This window comes from Bidens hawaiensis, unplaced genomic scaffold (genome assembly GCF_021521415.1).
Source record: "Bidens hawaiensis isolate Kalapana, Puna unplaced genomic scaffold, B.hawaiensis_p1.1 tig00010199_1, whole genome shotgun sequence".
In the NCBI taxonomy this organism is placed as follows: domain Eukaryota; kingdom Viridiplantae; phylum Streptophyta; class Magnoliopsida; order Asterales; family Asteraceae; genus Bidens; species Bidens hawaiensis.
In genome coordinates, this window is record NW_027491774.1 from 164104 (window position 1) to 184904 (window position 20801).

At 36.2% G+C, this 20801-nt stretch overlaps 1 protein-coding gene across 1 annotated transcript; it reads right to left on the minus strand.

Moving 5' to 3' along the window:
* Positions 1-402: 402 nt before the first annotated feature.
* On the minus strand, positions 403-6258 carry LOC143534543 (E3 ubiquitin-protein ligase RGLG2-like). The gene is made up of 11 exons (XM_077029006.1): positions 5947-6258; positions 4617-4701; positions 4397-4537; positions 3556-3669; positions 2972-3069; positions 2813-2892; positions 1963-2068; positions 1722-1849; positions 1410-1638; positions 1247-1303; positions 403-638 (listed from the first exon to the last, which is right to left on the minus strand). Exons 1-11 carry the CDS (start codon positions 6199-6201, stop codon positions 558-560), a joined length of 1374 nt encoding a protein of 457 aa, XP_076885121.1. The 5' UTR covers positions 6202-6258; the 3' UTR covers positions 403-557.
* Between the last annotated feature and the right edge of the window lie 14543 nt (positions 6259-20801).

Below are 20801 nucleotides of genomic sequence, written 5' to 3' on the forward strand. Positions count from 1 at the left end.
TGACATCATTTTGGAGAGCATTATATAAGTCTAATATAAATTGGATAAGTACATGACTCAACATCATAACACAAAGACACGTGTGACTATAATATGGTGAGCTAGAAAGTAATCAAATTTTAATTAAGGTCACACTCACATGGAAAAGTACAGACAATAAATAAAAGGGGGTTGCGACGTAACTTGTTGCCCGTTTGCCTGCCATTTTATTGTAATCGTTTTATAGTAAATTATATAAAATTTCAATTTCATCTTAAAAAAAAATAAATAAATAAATAAAATAATAAACATGAAGTTGACAAATAACCGAATATAAGCTATAAATAGCTGGTAATTGCATAACATTTAAAAAAAAACCCTTAAAAGGAAAATACCAAAATATTAAAAAGTCTAAAACTCACTTTCATTCACATAATCTTTTCAAACATTAATTAATACTTTCAATACCAAAACCTGGCCTAATCATCTTTTTTGTACCGAAGAATGTAGACTAGTAACTAAAATAAATCATATTTCATACCAAAAAAATAAATAATAATTAAAGAATAAATCAATGCTTAGTAAAGCTTTATTCTAGTTTGGATCGAACTCCGGCAAATCGGACATAACTCCAATGTTTCGCCACACTCGTAACATGTCTGAAACGTACCGAAAAACAAATTAAAGTTAACTACCGAATTCGTGAAATAATAAGATTATTTGAATTAAAAGAGTAAACTGTGGTTTTCCCGTGGTTTGCTTAAATATGCGGTTTTAGTTCAATAGTTTGAAATTTGCGATTTTAGTCCCTGTGGTTTCATTTCACTTGCAATTAAACCCGAATTCATTAACTCTGTTAAGAGTGGTCGTTAAACCCTTTAGCATACCCTTTATGTGAGGGGCGTTTTGTCCTTTTTTTCCCCTCAAACACACCTCAGCCCCTCACGTGAGGGGGGCTTGCGAACTACAGTTGGGGTTTATTTAAGGAGAAAAAGGGCAAAAATGCCCCTCACGTGAGAGGCACGTTGATGAGTTTAACGATCAGATTTAACGAAGTTAATAAATTCGGGTTTAATTGCAAGTGAAATGAAACCACAAGGACTAAAATCGCAACTTCAAACTATTGGACTAAAACCGTATATTTGGACAAACCACAGGGACGAAAACCGCAGTTCACTCGAATTAAAATATGAACAAATAATAATAATAATAATAATAATAATAATAATAATAATAATAATAATAATATTGTTTATAATAATAATACCTGATGTCCACAACCAAAGGCCATGTTTTTTATGTTAGTAAGGCAAATTGGACATAACTGCATAACATACAAAATATAAATCAATTAAAATTTAAACAAATATTTTTAAATAAACAAGTTAAATTAATTATCTCCAATTTAAATCAAGGATCAACACTCATACCTGGTTATCATATGTAGATTTTGAAACTGCAGCTGATGAGTGATCTGGACTAGTTTGACTTTGACTTCTACTTTGACCATAAACAGAATAAATAGGACTAGTATGACCATAATAAGATTGTTCACCCTTTTGAAAACTCATAGAATTTGACGGTTTCGGGCTGCTATAAAACGATTCACGAATGGGAGGAGGAAGCGCGACTCGTTTAGGCGAAATACCTCTTCGGCTACTGCAAATTTATATATAAAAAAACGATACAATGTAAAGAACAAAGTCACGAACCGGTCAAAATAATAAACGAATGTCACGTACCCTAGTAAGTTAAGTTCAATTGTTGCTTTATATTGTGGAGGGATTTCCATCAATGCTGATAGAGCAAATTCGGTCTCTTTTCGTATCGGAGCTACGTTTTTCGACATTATTTCGGTGAAATTCACAAACTAATAATAACAAAAAACAAAATAACATTAGAATTATGTGCATATTGTACATATTAAAACTTATAGGTAATAAGTTCTAGTCGTGTTATTTTAATACATATATTATTATTTACCTGGAAATTATCAAACTCACGGTCGGGAATGTTATCGTCGAATTCTTTCATCATGTCCCATGGCCCGTCTCCAACCCCAACTAGCACGATTGAGAGCGGAAGCTTGCTGTAAAAAATAATATTAAGTTAGATATAAAAAAATAACACATGATAAGTTAGGGGTGTGCATGAAACTGAAAAAACCAAACCGAATTAGAAACCGACGGTTCGGTTTTGACTTTTACTAAAAACCGCAATATTGGTTTTGGTGCGGCTTTGTGTTTGTGAATAACTGAAAAAACTGAACCGAACCAAAATAACCAAAAAAACTGAAAAAACCGTAATAACCGAACCAAACCAAACCGTAATCAATAGAACCGAACCAACCTATAACTATTTGTTTAATTCTTCGTGTGATTAATAATAATAATAATAATAACAAATAATATTACTCTATTAAATGTGCATCATTTATGTTGAATTGCTTTTTGGTTGAATCGTTTATATTTCATCCACTTGAATATTATCTTATATTTAACGTTTGCTATTAAATTTATGACATTCTTTTTATAATATTGAATTTAGGCATCTTTTTAACTATTAATATTCTATACACAAATAAACAATATTTTATTAAATATTATTTAATAAAAAAAATATTATGTCCAATTCAATATCTTGGGTCAAACTTTTTTGGCCCAAAATACGAGTAGAAAAACCGAAAAAACCCCGTAAACCAAAAAAATGTTGCAGTTGCAGATAATAATAAAGTTTGGTTTTCGGTTCGGTTTTAGCTCAAAACCGCACCGAACCGCACCATGCACACCCCTATGATAAATGTTGCAGCTGCAGACAATAAATTAGTAATCACCTTGCTTCAACTATGGCATCTACTGTTTTCTGTTCTTGTGGACTTAACTGACCGCGTGCAGTATCCACGCTTCTCGTTACCTATATAAAAAAACTTACATTAGTATAAACTATAAAAACATTTATTTAACTATTAATGTTAATGACCCAAAATACCAACCTGCCCATCTGCAATGATTAACAGCACATGATATTGGCCCCCGCTTGGTTCAACAATTGTCATGGCCTGTTCAATGACCGGGGCAAACGAAGTCGGTCCTGCAAGATTAATACACACTTAATATTTTTGAAAAGTAAAAATGGAAGTGACAAAATCATACGAGCTTAAAACTTAAAAGCAATGTTGTAAAACTCGCCAGGTGGTCCCTAGGAGGCCGACCCCCTTATAGGGGGTCTCGGAGTACTCGGGGAGGCTTGTACTTGGACATGACAAATATAACATATAATAATTTTTGGATATTATATATATGTCAAAATAAGCATAATTCATATAAAAAAACATAATTCAAAAAATTTATGTTTTGTTGTTATTTTTAATGTTTTACAAAAAAATAAAAGAATAAAAAAATTGTGGCCGAGTTGACTTTGGAGGCCGAGTAATCCCGAGTACTCCGAATTTTGACCGAGTTGGACCTTCACGAGTAATGGTGGCCGAATTGGGAAAATGCGGCAAGGCTGATGTCCGAGGACCTTGGAATCCGACTTTTACAACACTGCTTAAAAGGGTAAGTAGAAAAAAAGAACCTGAAAGTTTTAACTGAGGGGCGATTTCTCGGTATCTGCTTAAAACATCTTCAAATCCATTGCAGAATCTATCTTCAGGGTAAAAGCTGAATACATCTTGATCATGTGTAGATGCTGCACAACAAAATTTGTGTTTATTGTAGCATTGTTATATATTTATATACAGAAACAAGATCAGATACATTTTATTCTTAACATGAAAAACGTGAGAACGAATTTGCTGTTATCATTAGGTTTATTTTTATAGGTGTTGGCTGTTATTTTTTGTTCGTATTTGCTAATTTTCGATTATGAGACGTTATAAGTACTTGCTGATTTATGTTTTGTTGTTATTATTAGATTTTTTTCTTTTGTTGTTATAAGTATTTGCTGGTATTATTTTGTTCTTGATTTTGATTCTTTTGTTGTAACTTTTAGATTTTTTTCTTGTTATTATAAATAATTGTTTAGGGTCGAGATACTGTATAATAATGCCTTAACGTACGATAGGTACGCGAGGCACTCAAAGGCAAAAACATGGCAAAAATACTAAAACGCTCAAAAACAGTTTTCATGAAAAAAAAGTAAAAAATTGATCGATTAACGATCCAAAACTGTTTTTTTCGGTGAACTAATGATTAATTGGATATGTATTGACGATTCCGAGATGTTGGGATGTGATTTCATGGATTCAGGTACCTATTGTATGACAAGCTATTTATTGTAGTTGGTATTGTTTCTTACGTTCTCATTTTTCTTATAAATTAGTATTATTGATTTATTTCCTACGTTCTTATGTTAAGATTAAAATGTACATGAACATATGTAAAAAATATTAATAAACTAGTTTAAAGAATTATACCGTCTCCAAATCCGTAGCATGGAATTAAGTTATCTTCATCAAAGGCTGCTAATGTTTTTCCAATGATGGATATGGCTTGTTCATAGGGATTGAACTCGTCTGCGATATGATGCAAGCTTTTCCTATGAAAGGATCTTGAACCTGTTTACATGCGCCAATGTTAAACATGTGTTACATGATCAAGTTTTAAGAAAATAAACATTTGGGATAACAAAGTTACCTGTCCATTCATTGCTCTTAGTGAAATCAATGCCAACAATGAGGTTAGATGACTCAAGCCCTGCGCGTGTGAGAGCCTCGGTGACCTGCAGGTAATGAATTTTGAGAATGTTTCACATTGGCTTATGAGGAAGAATAAGCATACGTATTACGTAGGCTTGTTTCACACTGGATACGGCATATGAGCAACAGCAACTAAACAAACATTTTTTCTTGTTCGAGTTCGTTCATTAATAATACGAGTGTGTTCGTGTTTGTTTGTTAATAGGATAAATGAATAGTTTGCGAATGTAAATGAACAAACGATGGAGCACAAGAATTAAACCAACAGAGTTTTCTTGTTCGTTAATGTTCGTATGTTAATAGTGTAAACAAACGCTTCGTGAACTTAAACAAACGAACATAAGTTAACACGTTCAATCTGTTGGCCCTAAAACGTTCATAAAACTAGACCAAATTGTAATGAGGAATGAGTGATATTTAAATTTCATAAAACAAAACAAAACTGTAATTGGTCTAAAAGTTTTGAATGAAAATATATAAACGAACGAATATAAAAGAATGTAAATTAACAAACATTCACGAGCATAAATGAATGAACAAACACATGGTACAATACATGTGTTTTTTTTGAAAGGCCAAAATTATATAAAAAAAAATAAAAGGACCACTTGCAAGCCGCAAGAAACCCAAAGTACAAAAAAGAGAGAATATATACAACCTTATGTATGTATTCATGTTCCCTCGTTTAACTAACTGAATAAAAAAATGTGTTTATGTTCGTTTGTTTAATAAACAAACAAACTTCCAACATAACGGTTCACGAACTGTTTAGCAGTTGGGTTAATTTGCAAACAAGAATCTCTTAATAAATTAACTACATGGTTATAGCTTTAGGCTATTTGTAGTGGAAGGGCTACAAAAGGTGGCGTTTTATGACACGTGGCAAAAAGGGGCGACATGTAGCCCGGGGGCTGTGTTCTTACCCACAAAATCGCCCCACCCTCCAATCACTGATCGCCACGTCATCATCATCTCTCCAGCCGGCGACAAATTCCCATCGCCCCCTCCACTTAAGCTATGTGTAGTGGAGGGGCTACAAAATGGGATGTTTTGTGCCATGTGGCGCCTAGTCAGTAAATGGTAGGTTTTTGTTTTAGGGGTGTAGTGGTGTTGCAGCCATATATATATATACACACACATCACAACACAATATAATAATAATAATATTCTTCAAAGATCTGGCTACAAAAAACACTCAACCCCCCACCCCCTCTTATCGCCCACATTTGTAGCCCCACTACGCATAGCCTTAGGTGATGTAAACTAACCTGTTCTAAAGAAGTGTAACTATCTGCAATGGTTGAATATCTTTTATCAAGCCTCTTCTGTGGTCTATAATTAGTCTGTGATCCATATGTATTATTATTATTATTAACAGTATAACTCTGATCTCGTGGTGCCGGAAACGAATACGACGGTTGAAAACTATTATTATTAGCAGGATACTGATTACCGGACGTGGATTGAAACGACGACGAGTGTCTGTATCTCTCGCCTTCTTCTCTTGAACTCTTACCACCCATCGATATATATATGTATAATATGTATATGTATGTATATATTCTATTCTTCTTCGTTCACAAACAATTTGTAACAAAATTTCAAATCTGAATGGTTAAAACGTTATTTATAGTGAATGACAATATTGAATGAATCAGAGATCAAATCAAATGTGAATTGGCTGCATGCATGTGTAAAAGGCGGTGGATCGGTGGAAGCTTCTGCGATCGATCTTCATGAATTAATTTCGAAAAAAACAAAAAAAAAACATTTGTAATGGAAAACCAGAATGATGTTTTGTAGCTATCCAGTTGCCGAACAAGTTGGTCGGTCAACACACGGCATTGGAAAAACACATGTACAAGTTTATTTATTTACATCACCTAGAAGAAGAAACGTACGTACATCGAAATTATTATTATTATTATTATTATTATTAGTATTATATTTAATTTATTTCTGGTCAAACTACATGAGCGTTTCCATTAGCCTAAAACAAATAAAGGCTGGCGCCGTTACTGTTATTGGACGTTTTGCCTTAATAAATTTTTGGGTTTTTTTTAAACGACCAACTAAGTAACGTCGAGTACTTCGTACACGGTCTCCATTGGTTAAAGGTAGTCTAAGCTGGCCACGAGTCCGGACGGACGGAGCCCCTAGCGGTCCACCAAGGCCGTCTCCGAGAATTTAAATACCTCGGCCGAGAAAAAATAAAAAGGTCTGTATGCCTTAACGAAAATTTTTTATTTGCTAGTGTACATGGATATAACTTTTATCGACCGGTTTATTATAAACAGAACCATTCTGAGCATGCACTTATCTCATAAACCATTGCAAATAACCTTATTTTTAACACAAAAAACATATATATGTAACATGTATAAAAAGGTTTGTGCCCCGGCCGATGGTGCGGCTCGCACGCCCTCCGAGCCTCCCTTGCAGTCCACCTATTGAGGGATTCCCCGGATAAAACCCGACTCCACGTCCATCAAACGACACGACAATGAGGAGCCGATAAAACCAAGTGAGATCAGGACTCGAACCCTGACAAACCAGGATCATCCCTCATATGTGATAGTTTGCCTTAATAATAATAATAATAATAATAATATCAGCAAAAAAGTGGATGGTGATCTTACATTATTAATGAAAGTTTCCTATTGTGATCGAAAAGTATTATTTATTTATAGTACAAGTTTTAGGTTCAACTGAATAAGTTTCGCGATCTCCGTCTCATCGATTGTGCACATTGAGTCTTCGCCGTCCGCCGTCTGTCAATGAACTAGTTTTTATTTTTTATTTTTAATTTTAGAAAATGACCGCGTCATACGTTGGTTAATGCGTAAGGCAATGGTTAACACGTGCGACTCTGGTTAACGTGTTCGACGTCCGACCTTGGTTGCCACATTCGACGTTGGTGAACGCTCCCGAAGCCATAGGTCAAGTAGGTTGTGGTCATATTGTAGATTTCCAATTTTTTTAACAAGAGTAAATTGCGTCCAAATATACGGTTTCAGTCTAATAGTTTCAAATTTGCGATTTTCGTATCTGTGGATTCATTTCACTTGTAATTAAACCCGACCCACTAACCCCATCAAGTTTGGTCGTTAGACCAACAGTGTGCCCCTCGCGTGAGATGCAGTTTTGTCCTTTTCCTTTCCAAATAAACCTAGCCCTAATTCGCAAGCCCCCTCACGTGAGGGGCCGGGGCGTATTTGAGAAAAAAAATGACAAAAGTACTCCTCATGTGAAGGCCACGCTGATAGGTTTAACGACCAGAATTAACGATGTTAGTGAGGTTCGATTTAATTGAAAGTAAAATGAAACCATATGGACGAAAATAGCAAATTTAAAACTATTGGACTAAAACCGCAGATTTGAAAAAAAAACACATGGACGAAACCATAATTTACTCTTTTAATAAACTAGAGTTTTACCCGGCGCGTTGCGCCGGGCTAGTCGGTAAAACTCAGGATGGTAAACCTAAACATTGTTAGTCTCGGGCGTTAAGGCAATAAGTCGAAGCGAATTTGGTCGGTTTCGGTTACAAACCATAGATAAAACAGAAAAAGAAATAGTAAACGTGAGTGGACCAATAAGGTAACATCCGTCGGTAAAACTCGAACGTTGGTAAAACCCGAGCGTTGTCATTCCCGACCATTGAGGTGGTGAATCTACACAAATTCGGTTGCTTTGCGACACTTTTGTTACTGGAACTAAAATGAAAAAAAATAAAAAACAAAATTGACATTCGATCGGTTTTCGTTACCTTCGTTACGGTAACAAAGCTAAAACGAAGGCTAAAAAGTCTTCGCGGTCCAAAACAAAAAAAGCACGTTACCCTAACTAAAACAAAAAAAAATTGACATCCGGTTAGTTTTCGTTACGCTACCGAGACTTAAAAACAAAAAAAATTAACATACCGAAAACAAATAGGGTGCCGCAAAGTGGCTCAACTGTGACACCAATTACACACCTACCCAAAAGCTTTTTATAGTTAGTTTGATGTACCATCTTACTTGTTTTTGAAATACAGGTGGTATCAATTATCATACATCATTTTATACATTTTATATGGGCCTATACGTATCTGCCCATCTAAATATTGACAAAAAAAATGCCAAAGCTTGCAGCTCCCTCCCGTGATTCGAACCTCAGTCCCAAACACTTGCCAACACAACATTGTAATAACACAACCATCACACTACACCATCATTATTGCTAAAGTGTAAAACCAAAATAATATATACAAAAAATAAACTAATAATGAAAACCACTTTGTGGCACCAACTTTCTCATTTATACTAATTAGTAATTCAACTTCATTCGAAAAAAAATTCACAAATCAACATATACTCAAATTTAAAAAACCTCTTACGAATTCCAATTCCTCTAAATTCAATTTCCTTTAAAACCTTCCAGTAAAAAATTAATCTCTTTTGCTAAATTCTAATTCACTTGAAAAATCTGCAAATTACATGTCCGCTAAAAGTATGTTTGGTATGGGTAATGGACTAGAGAAAGAATAAAATAAATCATGTAACGACAGTGGTGATGGTAGCGGTGACCTAGTGGTGGTGATGATGGCATTAGTGGTGCCGAGGAAGTAGAATGAAATAGGATTGAAATACAAAAGAAAAAAAAATAGGACAATTCGAAGAAATTGTTTTGTACAATGGAATTACTATCTTATCATTAATTCCATTCAATTACCTAATTACACTACTTGAAAATTGATACTGTTATACGTCACGTACTCATTTACACATATACATGACGTATTATCAATATCCAAGATTTGAGTGTTTGGGTTAAAATCTTAAAATAAAATGTGACATTCGTCAATTTCGGGTCTAGTTTGTATTCGTTTATCATGTAAACCGACCCATTTTGTAAACCAAAGCTTATGATATAATCAAAATGATGGATTTTATGTTACAATATTGTTTTACACTTGTTGGGTCTTGAAAACATTCTTTTTGGTCCTTAAAACTCTTTAAAATGACTTAAACCAAACTTTGGGGACTATTATTGCCATTTACCAAAAACTTGTTTGACCATTTCAACCATCACATGCATCTTTACCCTATTTGTATGAACATACTCTTACCATTATAAGCAAGGCTCCATACACCATTTTGGTTGTTCATCTTCTCCAAAATCTCCCTCAAATCCAAGTATTCATCTTCAACATTTTGTTACTTTGATTTCTTAAGGTCAACTAACTATGGTCTTTCATTTTAACTTGTTCATCTAATATTACTAACACTTGAATATGGTGGTACAACATATATATAATACACACCCCTTGTTTCCTTTATTTGTTACTTCACCGACACCGGTTGGTTAAGTTTCGAATGTCATAAGGCAAGGCTTCATGGAGGACTTCGTGTTCTTGATATATATTTACACACACATAACTTATTATACATATCACTTATGACTAACTTCTAACCCTTTTTAGTTTTTTCATCTTATTTACAAGTTCCATGGTGTGGGTTTTGTATAAGACTAACCTCGGTTTAACCGAAACTAGTCCAAACCGGAAACCAAACTTTTGTTTACTAGTTTTGTTAAAATAGTTGTTTAAACATGTTTATTGCTAGATTTGAGTTTCAAAAATCATTTTTACAAGTTCTTTGATATTAAGCATATGGAATCCATCTATGAACTCGTTGGGAGATGGAAACCGAACTAAACCGAAACTTTTGCTTAAAAGACTTGTAGTTAACTTTTTAGTTGTAAAATTTAAGTTTTCTTCATTTATAATATACAAGTTCTATGATATTTGGGCATGTAGAAACCATCTATGAACTATTTGTGAGATGGATACCGAACCAAACCGAACTATACCGACTTTTACTCGCTTAAGACACACAAGTGTGTTTTTAGCTATCAAGACTTGTATATTCCTTTAAAAATAGTTTACAAACTGATTTTAATTATTTTCTTAAGTACTTGGAATTGTTGGATCCAACTTGATCTCATCACATAGTTTGGACCGACAAAACCGAACACTCGCTTAACGTGCGTTGTTAGTTCTAAACAATAGATCTATGTCACACCCCAACCAAAGGCGGCGGAACATGCCGGGGTGCAACGATTGCTCATAAGCGCATGACACTATTTAAAGCGACAATATTTAACAAACTCATTTCATTTCACATCATCGAAAATGTCACATAACCAAATATTCATAACTCAAATACAACAAAATATAACAAAATATAGCAAATCAAATATTGTTCAGTTTTGCTAATATCCTAACGGTATTTGTGACGTTTTCTTCACCGAACTCCATAATCAACCTAGATGCAAACCTGTAACATTTCATAAAATAAAGTTTATCAACACAAAGGTTGGTGAGCAATTCATAAGTTTGAACAATAGATATATAGTATGAAAAGCCACAAAACTAGTATACAAAACCATAAATAATAGCTATAAACTTGGATAAATAGTTATTGCTAGCAAGTTAGCGACACCCAACTATAAGGGGTTGCCAAATAGTTTAGGATTTTATAGTTATCGTTAATTGCATTACGTTAACGACACCTTGCCATGAGGGGTTGCCAAATGGTCTAGGATTTATAGTTCCACAATCCAAAAGCGATAAACACATAGTCAAATAAGCATAGAACACCAAATCGAGCAATTATTCAAGTAAGGTATACAACAACGTTTGTGGTTTAAGACCCAAGTATAAAACATTTAGTTTAGATAAGTTGAAATGTCACCCCCAAAATAAAAGATAGAAAACGGGGTATGAAGTTACTCACATTCAAGTAATAAACTTGAAAGATTGATTATTTGGATATTTGCCGGAACGACGAGTTTAACGTATGAAGCCTAAATAAAAGAAAGTCTTGGATTTAGAAAGGTTGTCTTGAAGATCTTTAAATAAAATAATTGTTGCAAAAACTAATCAATTAAAGTTCAAGGTTTAAAATGTAACTATTTAAGAATTTATAATAATAACCCTTTTAAAAAATGTAAGTTTGCTCAAAACCGGGTTAAAGTATCTAACCTTAATATTTACTTAACCAATGTTAAGTAATAAGGTGGGGAAAATGCTAAAATGCAAGTTCCATTAGGCTAAAGATACTAAAACGGGTTTTTAACGAGTGTTCGGGTTGTCGGTTCGGGTCTTGACAAATGGTCAAACCCAAAGTCAACTTTCCAAAATATTAATTGTTATGAGATAACTCATTAAAACATACTAACACTTAACCAAGTATGTAGATCTATTGTTTAGAACTAACAACGCACGTTAAGCGAGTGTTCGGTTTTGTCGGTCCAAGCTATGTTATGAGATCAAGTTGGATCCAACTATTCCAAGTACTTAAGAAAATAATTAAAATCAGTTTGTAAACTATTTTTTTAAAGAAATATACAAGTCTTGATAACTAAAAATATACTTGTGTGTCTTAAGCGAGTAAAAGTCGGTATAGTTCGGTCTCCATCTCACAAATAGTTCATAGATGGTTTCTGTAACACCCCGGCCCCTCGCACCACCAATATTGTCCGCTCTGCCCACGAAGAGCTCACGGATTTGTTTTTGGTTGCCCAAAACGCGTTGGTGATTGAAGAGACAGGACATTACTTATGAACCAGTGATCTCTCTTGTCCACGGCCGATGTGGGATAGTATAAGAGTGGGACAATGTTGTGTTTACCAAGGGTGTTACAGACAACCCCCCTTTGGACTCATCGTCCTCGATGAGGCGTGTCCCAACATCAAGGGTGTTACAGACAACCCCCCTTTGGACTAATCGTCCTCGATGAGGCGTGTCCCAACATCAAGGGTGTTACAGTTTCTACATGCCCAAATATCATAGAACTTGTATATTGGTTTATTAATGAAGAAAACTTAAATTTTACAACAAAAAAAGTTAACTACAAGTCTTTTAAGCAAAAGTTTCGGTTTAGTTCGGTTTCCATCTCCCAACGAGTTCATAGATGGATTCCATATGCTTAATATCAAAGAACTTGTAAAAATGATATTTGTAAGTCAAATCTAGCAATAAACATGTTTAAACAACTATTTTAACAAAACTAGTAAACAAAAGTTCGGTTTCCGGTTTGGACTAGTTTCGGTTAAACCGAGGTTAGTCTTATACAAACCCACACCATGGAACTTGTAAATAAGATGAACAAACTAAAGGGTTAGAAGTTAGTCATAAGTGATATGTATAATAAGTTATGTGTGTGTAAATATATATCAAGAACACGAAGTCCTCCATGAAGCCTTGCCTTATGACATTCGAAACTTAACCAACCAAAGTCGGTGAAGTAACAAATAAAGGAAACAAGGGGTGTGTATTATATATATGTTGTACCACCATATTCAAGAGTTAGTAATGTTAGATGAACAAGTTAGAATGAAAGACTATAGTTAGTTTGACTTGAGAAGTCAAAACTTCAAGAATACATAAGAAATAACAACCTTGAATCTATGGAGTTTGAGAGAGTTTTTGGAGATGTAGCAAGAGTAAAATGAAGAAGATGGGTGTGTATATATAGGGAAGGAGTGAAGGGTTGGGTATAAAGATTCTTTTATGGTTTGCATAAAAATGGGTATGTTTAAATGGTCAAACAATGCATAATATAAAAAAAATATATTTTATATATTTTAAATGACAAGATCCAATATTTTATATATTTGAAATGTTCGGGTTACAAACGGGTCGGGTTTACATAACAAAAGTGACCTGAAATTGACGAATGTCACAGTATTCCCTACTTTAGGAAATTTCGTCCCGAAATTAAGATGAAGACGACGATGCAAACAAATGTGGATACTTCTCTTTCATTGTGTCTTCTCGTTCCCAAGTAAACTCCGCGCCACGCAGTGATTCCCAACGAACTTTTACTAACCGAATACGACTACGCTTGGTTTTCTTCTCGTTGCGATCCATAATCTCAACGGGTCGTTCAACCATAATCATAGACTCATCAACATGAACTTCATCGAGGGGTATATGAAGATTACCCTCGGCTAGGCACTTTTTGAGATTCGAAACATGAAATGTCGGATGAACACCGGCAAGTTCTTGCGGTAGTTCAAGTCGATACGCTACTTTCCCAACACGCTCAATAATTTTAAAAGGACCAACGAAACGAGGAGCTAGTTTACCCTTCTTTCCAAAACGGACTACCCCCTTCCAAGGAGATACTTTTAGAAGGACAAGATCGTCAACATTAAATTCGATCGGTTTTCGCCGTTTGTCGGCGTAACTCTTTTGACGATTTCTAGCGGTTAGGAGATTTTTACGGATTTGATCAATGACGTCGGTGGCTTCTTGGACCATTTCGGGTCCCGTGATTTGAGCTTCACCGATTTCGTTCCAACAAATCGGGGAACGACATTTACGACCGTAAAGAGCTTGAAAAGGAGCCACATCAATGCTAGAGTGGTAGCTATTGTTGTAGGAGAATTCGATGAACGGAAGATGAGAATCCCAATTCCCACTGAAATCAAGAACGCATGCTCGTAGCATATCCTCGAGTGTTTGGATTGTACGTTCGGATTGATCGTCCGTTTGAGGATGATAAGCGGTGCTAAGATCGAGACGTGTTCCCAAAGCTTCTTGAAGTGAACGCCAAAAATGAGAGGTAAAACGGGCTTCGCGGTCGGAGATGATAGACAATGGCAAACCGTGTCGGCACACGATTTCCCGAACATAGATTTGAGCAAGCTGCTCGACAGAATACTTCTCGCGGATCGGAATGAAATGAGCAGATTTGGTTAATCGATCGATGATCACCCAAATGCTATCGTTTTTGGGTTTTGGGTAATTTGGTGATAAAGTCCATAGCAATGTCTTCCCATTTCCAAACGGGAATCGGTGGTTGCTCGAGTAGACCAAAAGGTCTTTGATGTTCGGCTTTGACTTTCGAGCAAGTAAGACATTTAGATACAAACAACGCTACGTCCTTTTTCATACCCGGCCACCAAAAGGTAGCACGAAGATCGAAGTACATCTTATCCGCACCGGGATGAACGGAATAGTGCGAATTATGAGCTTCGTCGAGAATACAAGTACGAAAGTCATCGCGATCGGGAAACCCACAAACGATTGAGAAAATACAAAAGACCATCGGGTTTGGTTTCGAGTTGAAGTTCGGTTCCACATGACATTTCGTCATACATGTTACCTTCTTCAACGGAGGTGCGTTGAGCTTGAAAGATACAAATTTGAAGATCGGTTTGAACAATGACGCTTAGAAGCAGAACGGATTTAATATTAACCTTCAGACTTAGGGCGTCGGCGACAACATTCGCTTTACCGGGGTGGTAGCGAATCTCGCAGTCGTAATCACTAAGTAATTCGGCCCATCGTCGTTGTCTCATGTTGAGATCTTTTTGGTCAAAAATGTGTTGAAGGCTTTTATGATCGGTAAAAACCACACATTTTGTTCCATAAAGGTAATGTCTCCATATTTTGAGAGCGAAAACGACGGCACCAAGTTCGAGATCGTGAGTCGTATAGTTCTTCTCGTTGACCTTAAGTTGCCTTGATGCGTATGCGATGACTTGACCTCGTTGCATGAGAACACAACCAAGTCCTTGATGGGATGCATCACAAAATACAACAAAATCGTCGTTTCCATCGGGAAGAGTTAGAATAGGAACATTGCAAAGCATGTCCTTGAGAGTACAAAAGGCTTCCTCTTGCTTCGAACCACAATCGAAGGGTTGTCCCTTATGGGTGAGAGAGGTAAGAGGCAAAGAGATATTGAAAAAATTCTGATTGAAACGCCGATAATATCCGGCCAAACCGAGGAAGAATCGAATTTCCGTGGGAGTCGTTGGAGTTTTCCAATCCTTAACAGCCTCAATTTTAGCGGAATCAACATGAATACCTTTGTCGTTTACGATATGTCCCAAAAATTGAACTTCCTCGAGCCAAAATTCACATTTGGAGAATTTGGCATAGAGTTGTTCGTTTCTAAGGAGCTCGAGAATGGAACGCAAATGATGTTCATGTTCGGCTTTGGATTTAGAGAAGATAAGGATGTCATCAATAAAGACAATAACGAATTTGTCAAGGAATGGTTTACAAATGCGGTTCATGAGGTCCATAAACACCGCGGGTGCATTTGTTAACCCGAAGGGCATAACAAAAAATTCGAAATGTCCATATCGAGTACGGAAAGCGGTTTTTGGAATGTCTTCTTCGCGAACACGCAATTGATGATAACCCGATCGAAGATCAATTTTGGAGAAACAAGTTGCGCCTTGAAGTTGGTCGAATAAGTCGTCGATACGTGGCAATGGATAACGATTTTTAATAGTAAGTTTGTTGAGTTCTCGATAATCAATGCACATACGAAACGAACCATCCTTCTTTTTCACGAAGAGAACAGGAGCGCCCCAAGGAGAAGAGCTTGGACGAATGAAGCCTTTATCGGAAAGTTCTTCGAGTTGGTTTGATAGTTCTTGCATTTCCGACGGGGCTAGACAATAAGGAGCCTTGGCCACGGGCATCGCGCCGGGCACAAGATCGATTTGGAATTCAATCGGACGAACGGGAGGAAGACCGGTAACATCATCGGGAAAGACATCAAGGAAATCACGAACAATAGGAATATCTTGGATCTTCCTTTCCTTTTTGTCTTTTGTCACCGAGAGAGCTAAAAACGGAACGTACTTTTGTCGTAAGTACTTTTGCGATTGAGCACACGACATGAGATTTAGCCTTCGAGACGTTGTGTTTCCAAAGACCTTAAGAACCTTGCCGTTGACAAGCGGAATGCGAATGAATTTATCAAAACAAACGACTTCGGCACGGTGCAAAGACAACCAATCCATGCCTACTATGACATCGAAGCTACCCATTTGCATCGGGATGAGATCGATGGAGAATTTATGCTTAGAAAGAATAAGAGAGCAATCGCGGACGACGGAATTGATGGTAATAGAATTTCCATTGGCGACTTCAACAGAGAACGGTCGGGAAAGCTTAGTTCGAGGCATCGCAAGTTTCGACTCAAATTTCAAAGAAATAAAACTTCTATCGGCACCGGTATCAAATAAAATAGAAGCCAAATGATAGTTCACCAAAAACATACCGTTCACAACATCGTTTGCCACTTGAGCTTGATTTGCATTCATCATAAACGCCCGCCCTTGATTACCATGGTTGACTTGATGTGCTTGTTGTGGAGGTGGAGGTGGTGCTTGGATTGTTTGGATGGGTTGGATGAGTGGTGCATTGAGTTAGGGAATTTGGGGTTGGTAAGTTTGAACTTGGTAAGCTTGTGTTTGGTAGTATGGTATGGTTACGGTTTGAGCTTGGTTGGCAAAAGCTAAACGTGGGCAATTTTGGCGGAAATGGTTGGGATCACCACAATTAAAGCAAGCTCGGGGTTGTTGGGGTTGGTTTGATGGGTATGGTGCATAGCGGTTTTGGGCATTTTGGGGAAAGTTTCTTGGTTGGGTTGGTGGGTTAGGTTGGTTGGGTTGGTTTCGTTGGGTGGATCGGCATGTGTTGGAGAAGTGACCAAATCGGTTACAAATTGTACAATGGCGACACAGCGAGTTCGTTGGGTGGTGAAGTTGGCAAGTGTTACATAGTGGGGAGTTACCAATATAAGGTTTTCGGTTTTGGGGAAAAGTTCGGGCTTGTTGTGGTGGTTGAGGTTGGGTGACGGCAAAGTTTCGGTAATTAGTCTTGGGTTTCTTCTTGTTGTTGTTGTTGTGTCGAGAGGAGTTGGAGTAGTTTATAGCTTGTGGTGCGGTTCAATCTTGGCTTGGGGAGCGGGCTCGGTTTTGGCTTTCTCGATTGTTTTCTTGAGGGTTAGGGTACCCTCCTTCACGTGATTTTCCGATAGCCAACCGGCTAACGTGATGGCTTCCTCAAGGTTCGCGGGTTTGCTACTAATGACTGAGTCCCGGATTTTCATCGGTAAACCCCCAATATATTTGTCAATTTCACGTTCGGTTGGGGTGACCAAGTGAGGTACAAGAACGCTTAGCTCGTGGAAACGGAGCGAGTAAGCGGCGTTATCACCACCTTCTTGATTTAGGTCCCAAAATTCTACCTCAAGCTTTTGGAGCTCGTGTTTAGAACATAATTTCTTCTTCATCAGCTCCTTGAGCTCGGCCCATGGAAGAGCCATGGCCACATCCGTACCTTGGAGGTGCATGACACTACCCCACCATGTTAGGGCGGTTCCCCTAAACATGCTTGTAGCGAAGTTTGTCTTTTTCGCTTCGGGGTATTCGCTGTGTAAAAACACATTCTCCACAGATTCGAACCACTGCAACAACGTAGTCGCACAGTTGGTTCCATAGAATTCGGAAGGGTTGGCACTAGTAAATTGTTTAAGCAGGTAGGATGCGGGTTTGGGCTCAATAGGTGCAACAACGGGTGCGGGTTGGTTTGCTTGTATTTGGGTTATTAGTTCGGGAATCACAGCGGCCATTTGCTTGGCGATGATGGCGGCCATACGTCGAGTGGAGTTCTTGCGCGGTTGGCGTCTTAGCGGAGGCATGCTAAAAAATTATAAAGAAAATGTGATAAGTTTTTGGGTAAAAAGGAAATGAATATAAAGGTGTATAAAATAAAATAAGATTTCGATTTTTTGATTTGTGAATCCTAGAGTTAGTATGGAGAAGATGTTAGTGTTAGATAAAATATAAAACTTTGTTTATAAATAACACGACCGAAAACAATAGTAAATGGTTTTTTTTTTGAGAATTTAAAGCTTAAAAATTTGAGATTTTGAGATTTATAGAGTTGGAAAAATCGTGCATGAACCACCATGACTTGATATTCTAACACTAAAAAGTTTTATAAAACAACATATTGGAGTCTAAACATGTGTACGAACCACCGAAACTTTTTCATGTTTTCGACTCAAATAACGATAATAACAAAATAAATCGAGATACAACGTCATGTCAAAACACTAGTCCACGAAATCACCGTAGTTCTATTGTTTTAACACCGAAAATTAGGATGGCGACCGGAACGCTCGCATTCGACTACTTAAAGCATTGACATTTATAACACGATTTATGGCCTAGAAAACGAGCATTATAACTCAACCATCCCAGGTAAGTAAATCACCTTCGATTCTTGGAATCTTTTTGTCAAATGGTCATTTTATAATTTCTCGTTTCCTATGATGGCTACAAACCTGAAATAAACGCAACCTTTAAGGGATTTGAAACAACGGGATCCAAGTTAATCTTGTAATCCATAAAACACAATGAAAATCTACTTTTTGCGTTTTAAGGTAAGGATACATTGGAAATACTATGAAAGTGTGTGTATGTGATCATTTAGGATATTGGTGAATTTTAAACAAGTTAATAAATAAACATGCGATATGAACAATTAGATAGAGTAAACACGTATGAACACACGTATATGACCCTAAGCATAACAATTCTAGGTCGTTACGTCTAACCACCTATCTTAATTGTCATGGCTCTGATACCAATCTGTCACACCCCGACCAAAGGCGGCGGAACATGCCGGGGTGCACGATTGCTCATAAGCGCATGACACTATTTAAAGCGACAATATTTAACAAACTCATTTCATTTCACATCATCGAAAATGTCACATAACCAAATATTCATAACTCAAATACAACAAAATATAACAAAATATAGCAAATCAAATATTGTTCAGTTTTGCTAATATCCTAACGGTATTTGTGACGTTTTCTTCACCGAACTCCATAATCAACCTAGATGCAAACCTGTAACATTTCATAAAATAAAGTTTATCAACACAAAGGTTGGTGAGCAATTCATAAGTTTGAACAATAGATATATAGTATGAAAAGCCACAAAACTAGTATACAAAACCATAAATAATAGCTATAAACTTGGATAAATAGTTATTGCTAACAAGTTAGCGACACCCAACTATAAGGGGTTGCCAAATAGTTTAGGATTTTATAGTTATCGTTAATTGCATTACGTTAACGACACCTTGCCATGAGGGGTTGCCAAATGGTCTAAGATTTATAGTTCCACCATCCAAAAGCGATAAACACATAGTCAAATAAGCATAGAACACCAAATCGAGCAATTATTCAAGTAAGGTATACAACAACGTTTGTGGTTTAAGACCCAAGTATAAAACATTTAGTTTAGATAAGTTGAAATGTCACCCCCAAAATAAAAGATAGAAAACGGGGTATGAAGTTACTCACATTCAAGTAATAAACTTGAAAGATTGATTATTTGGAGATTTGCCGGAACGACGAGTTTAACGTATGAAGCCTAAATAAAAGAAAGTCTTGTATTTAGAAAGGTTGTCTTGAAGATCTTTAAATAAAATAATTGTTGCAAAAACTAATCAATTAAAGTTCAAGGTTTAAAATGTAACTATTTAAGAATTTATAATAATAACCCTTTTAAAAAATGTAAGTTTGCTCAAAACTGGGTTAAAGTATCTAACCTTAATATTTACTTAACCAATGTTAAGTAATAAGATGGGGAAAATGCTAAAATGCAAGTTCCATTAGGCTAAAGATACTAAAACGGGTTTTTAACGAGTGTTCGGGTTGTCGGTTCGGGTCTTGACAAATGGTCAAACCCAAAGTCAACTTTCCAAAATATAAATTGTTATGAGATAACTCATTAAAACATACTAACACTTAACCAAGTATGTAGATCTATTGTTTAGAACTAACAACGCACGTTAAGCGAGTGTTCGGTTTTGTCGGTCCAAGCTATGTTATGAGATCAAGTTGGATCCAACTATTCCAAGTACTTAAGAAAATAATTAAAATCAGTTTGTAAACTATTTTTTTAAAGAAATATACAAGTCTTGATAACTAAAAACACACTTGTGTGTCTTAAGCGAGTAAAAGTCGGTATAGTTCGGTCTCCATCTCACAAATAGTTCATAGATGGTTTCTACATGCCCAAATATCATAGAACTTGTATATTGGTTTATAAATGAAGAAAACTTAAATTTTACAACAAAAAAAGTTAACTACAAGTCTTTTAAACAAAAGTTTCGGTTTAGTTCGGTTTCCAACTCCCAACGAGTTCATAGATGGATTCCATATGCTTAATATCAAAGAACTTGTAAAAATGATATTTGAAAGTCAAATCTAGCAATAAACATGTTTAAACAACTATTTTAACAAAA

Excerpts from the sequence above, each read along its gene's own strand:
- LOC143534543 (XM_077029006.1), bottom strand. The coding sequence starts at position 6,201 with ATGGGTGGTAAGAGTTCAAGAGAAGAAGGCGAGAGATACAGACACTCG. Across the intron at positions 4,702-5,946 it reads GTTACACTTCTTTAGAACAG|GTCACCGAGGCTCTCACACG; the intron begins GTTAGTTTACAT and ends CATTACCTGCAG. Across the intron at positions 2,069-2,812 it reads GATGCCATAGTTGAAGCAAG|CAAGCTTCCGCTCTCAATCG; the intron begins GTGATTACTAAT and ends TATTTTTTACAG.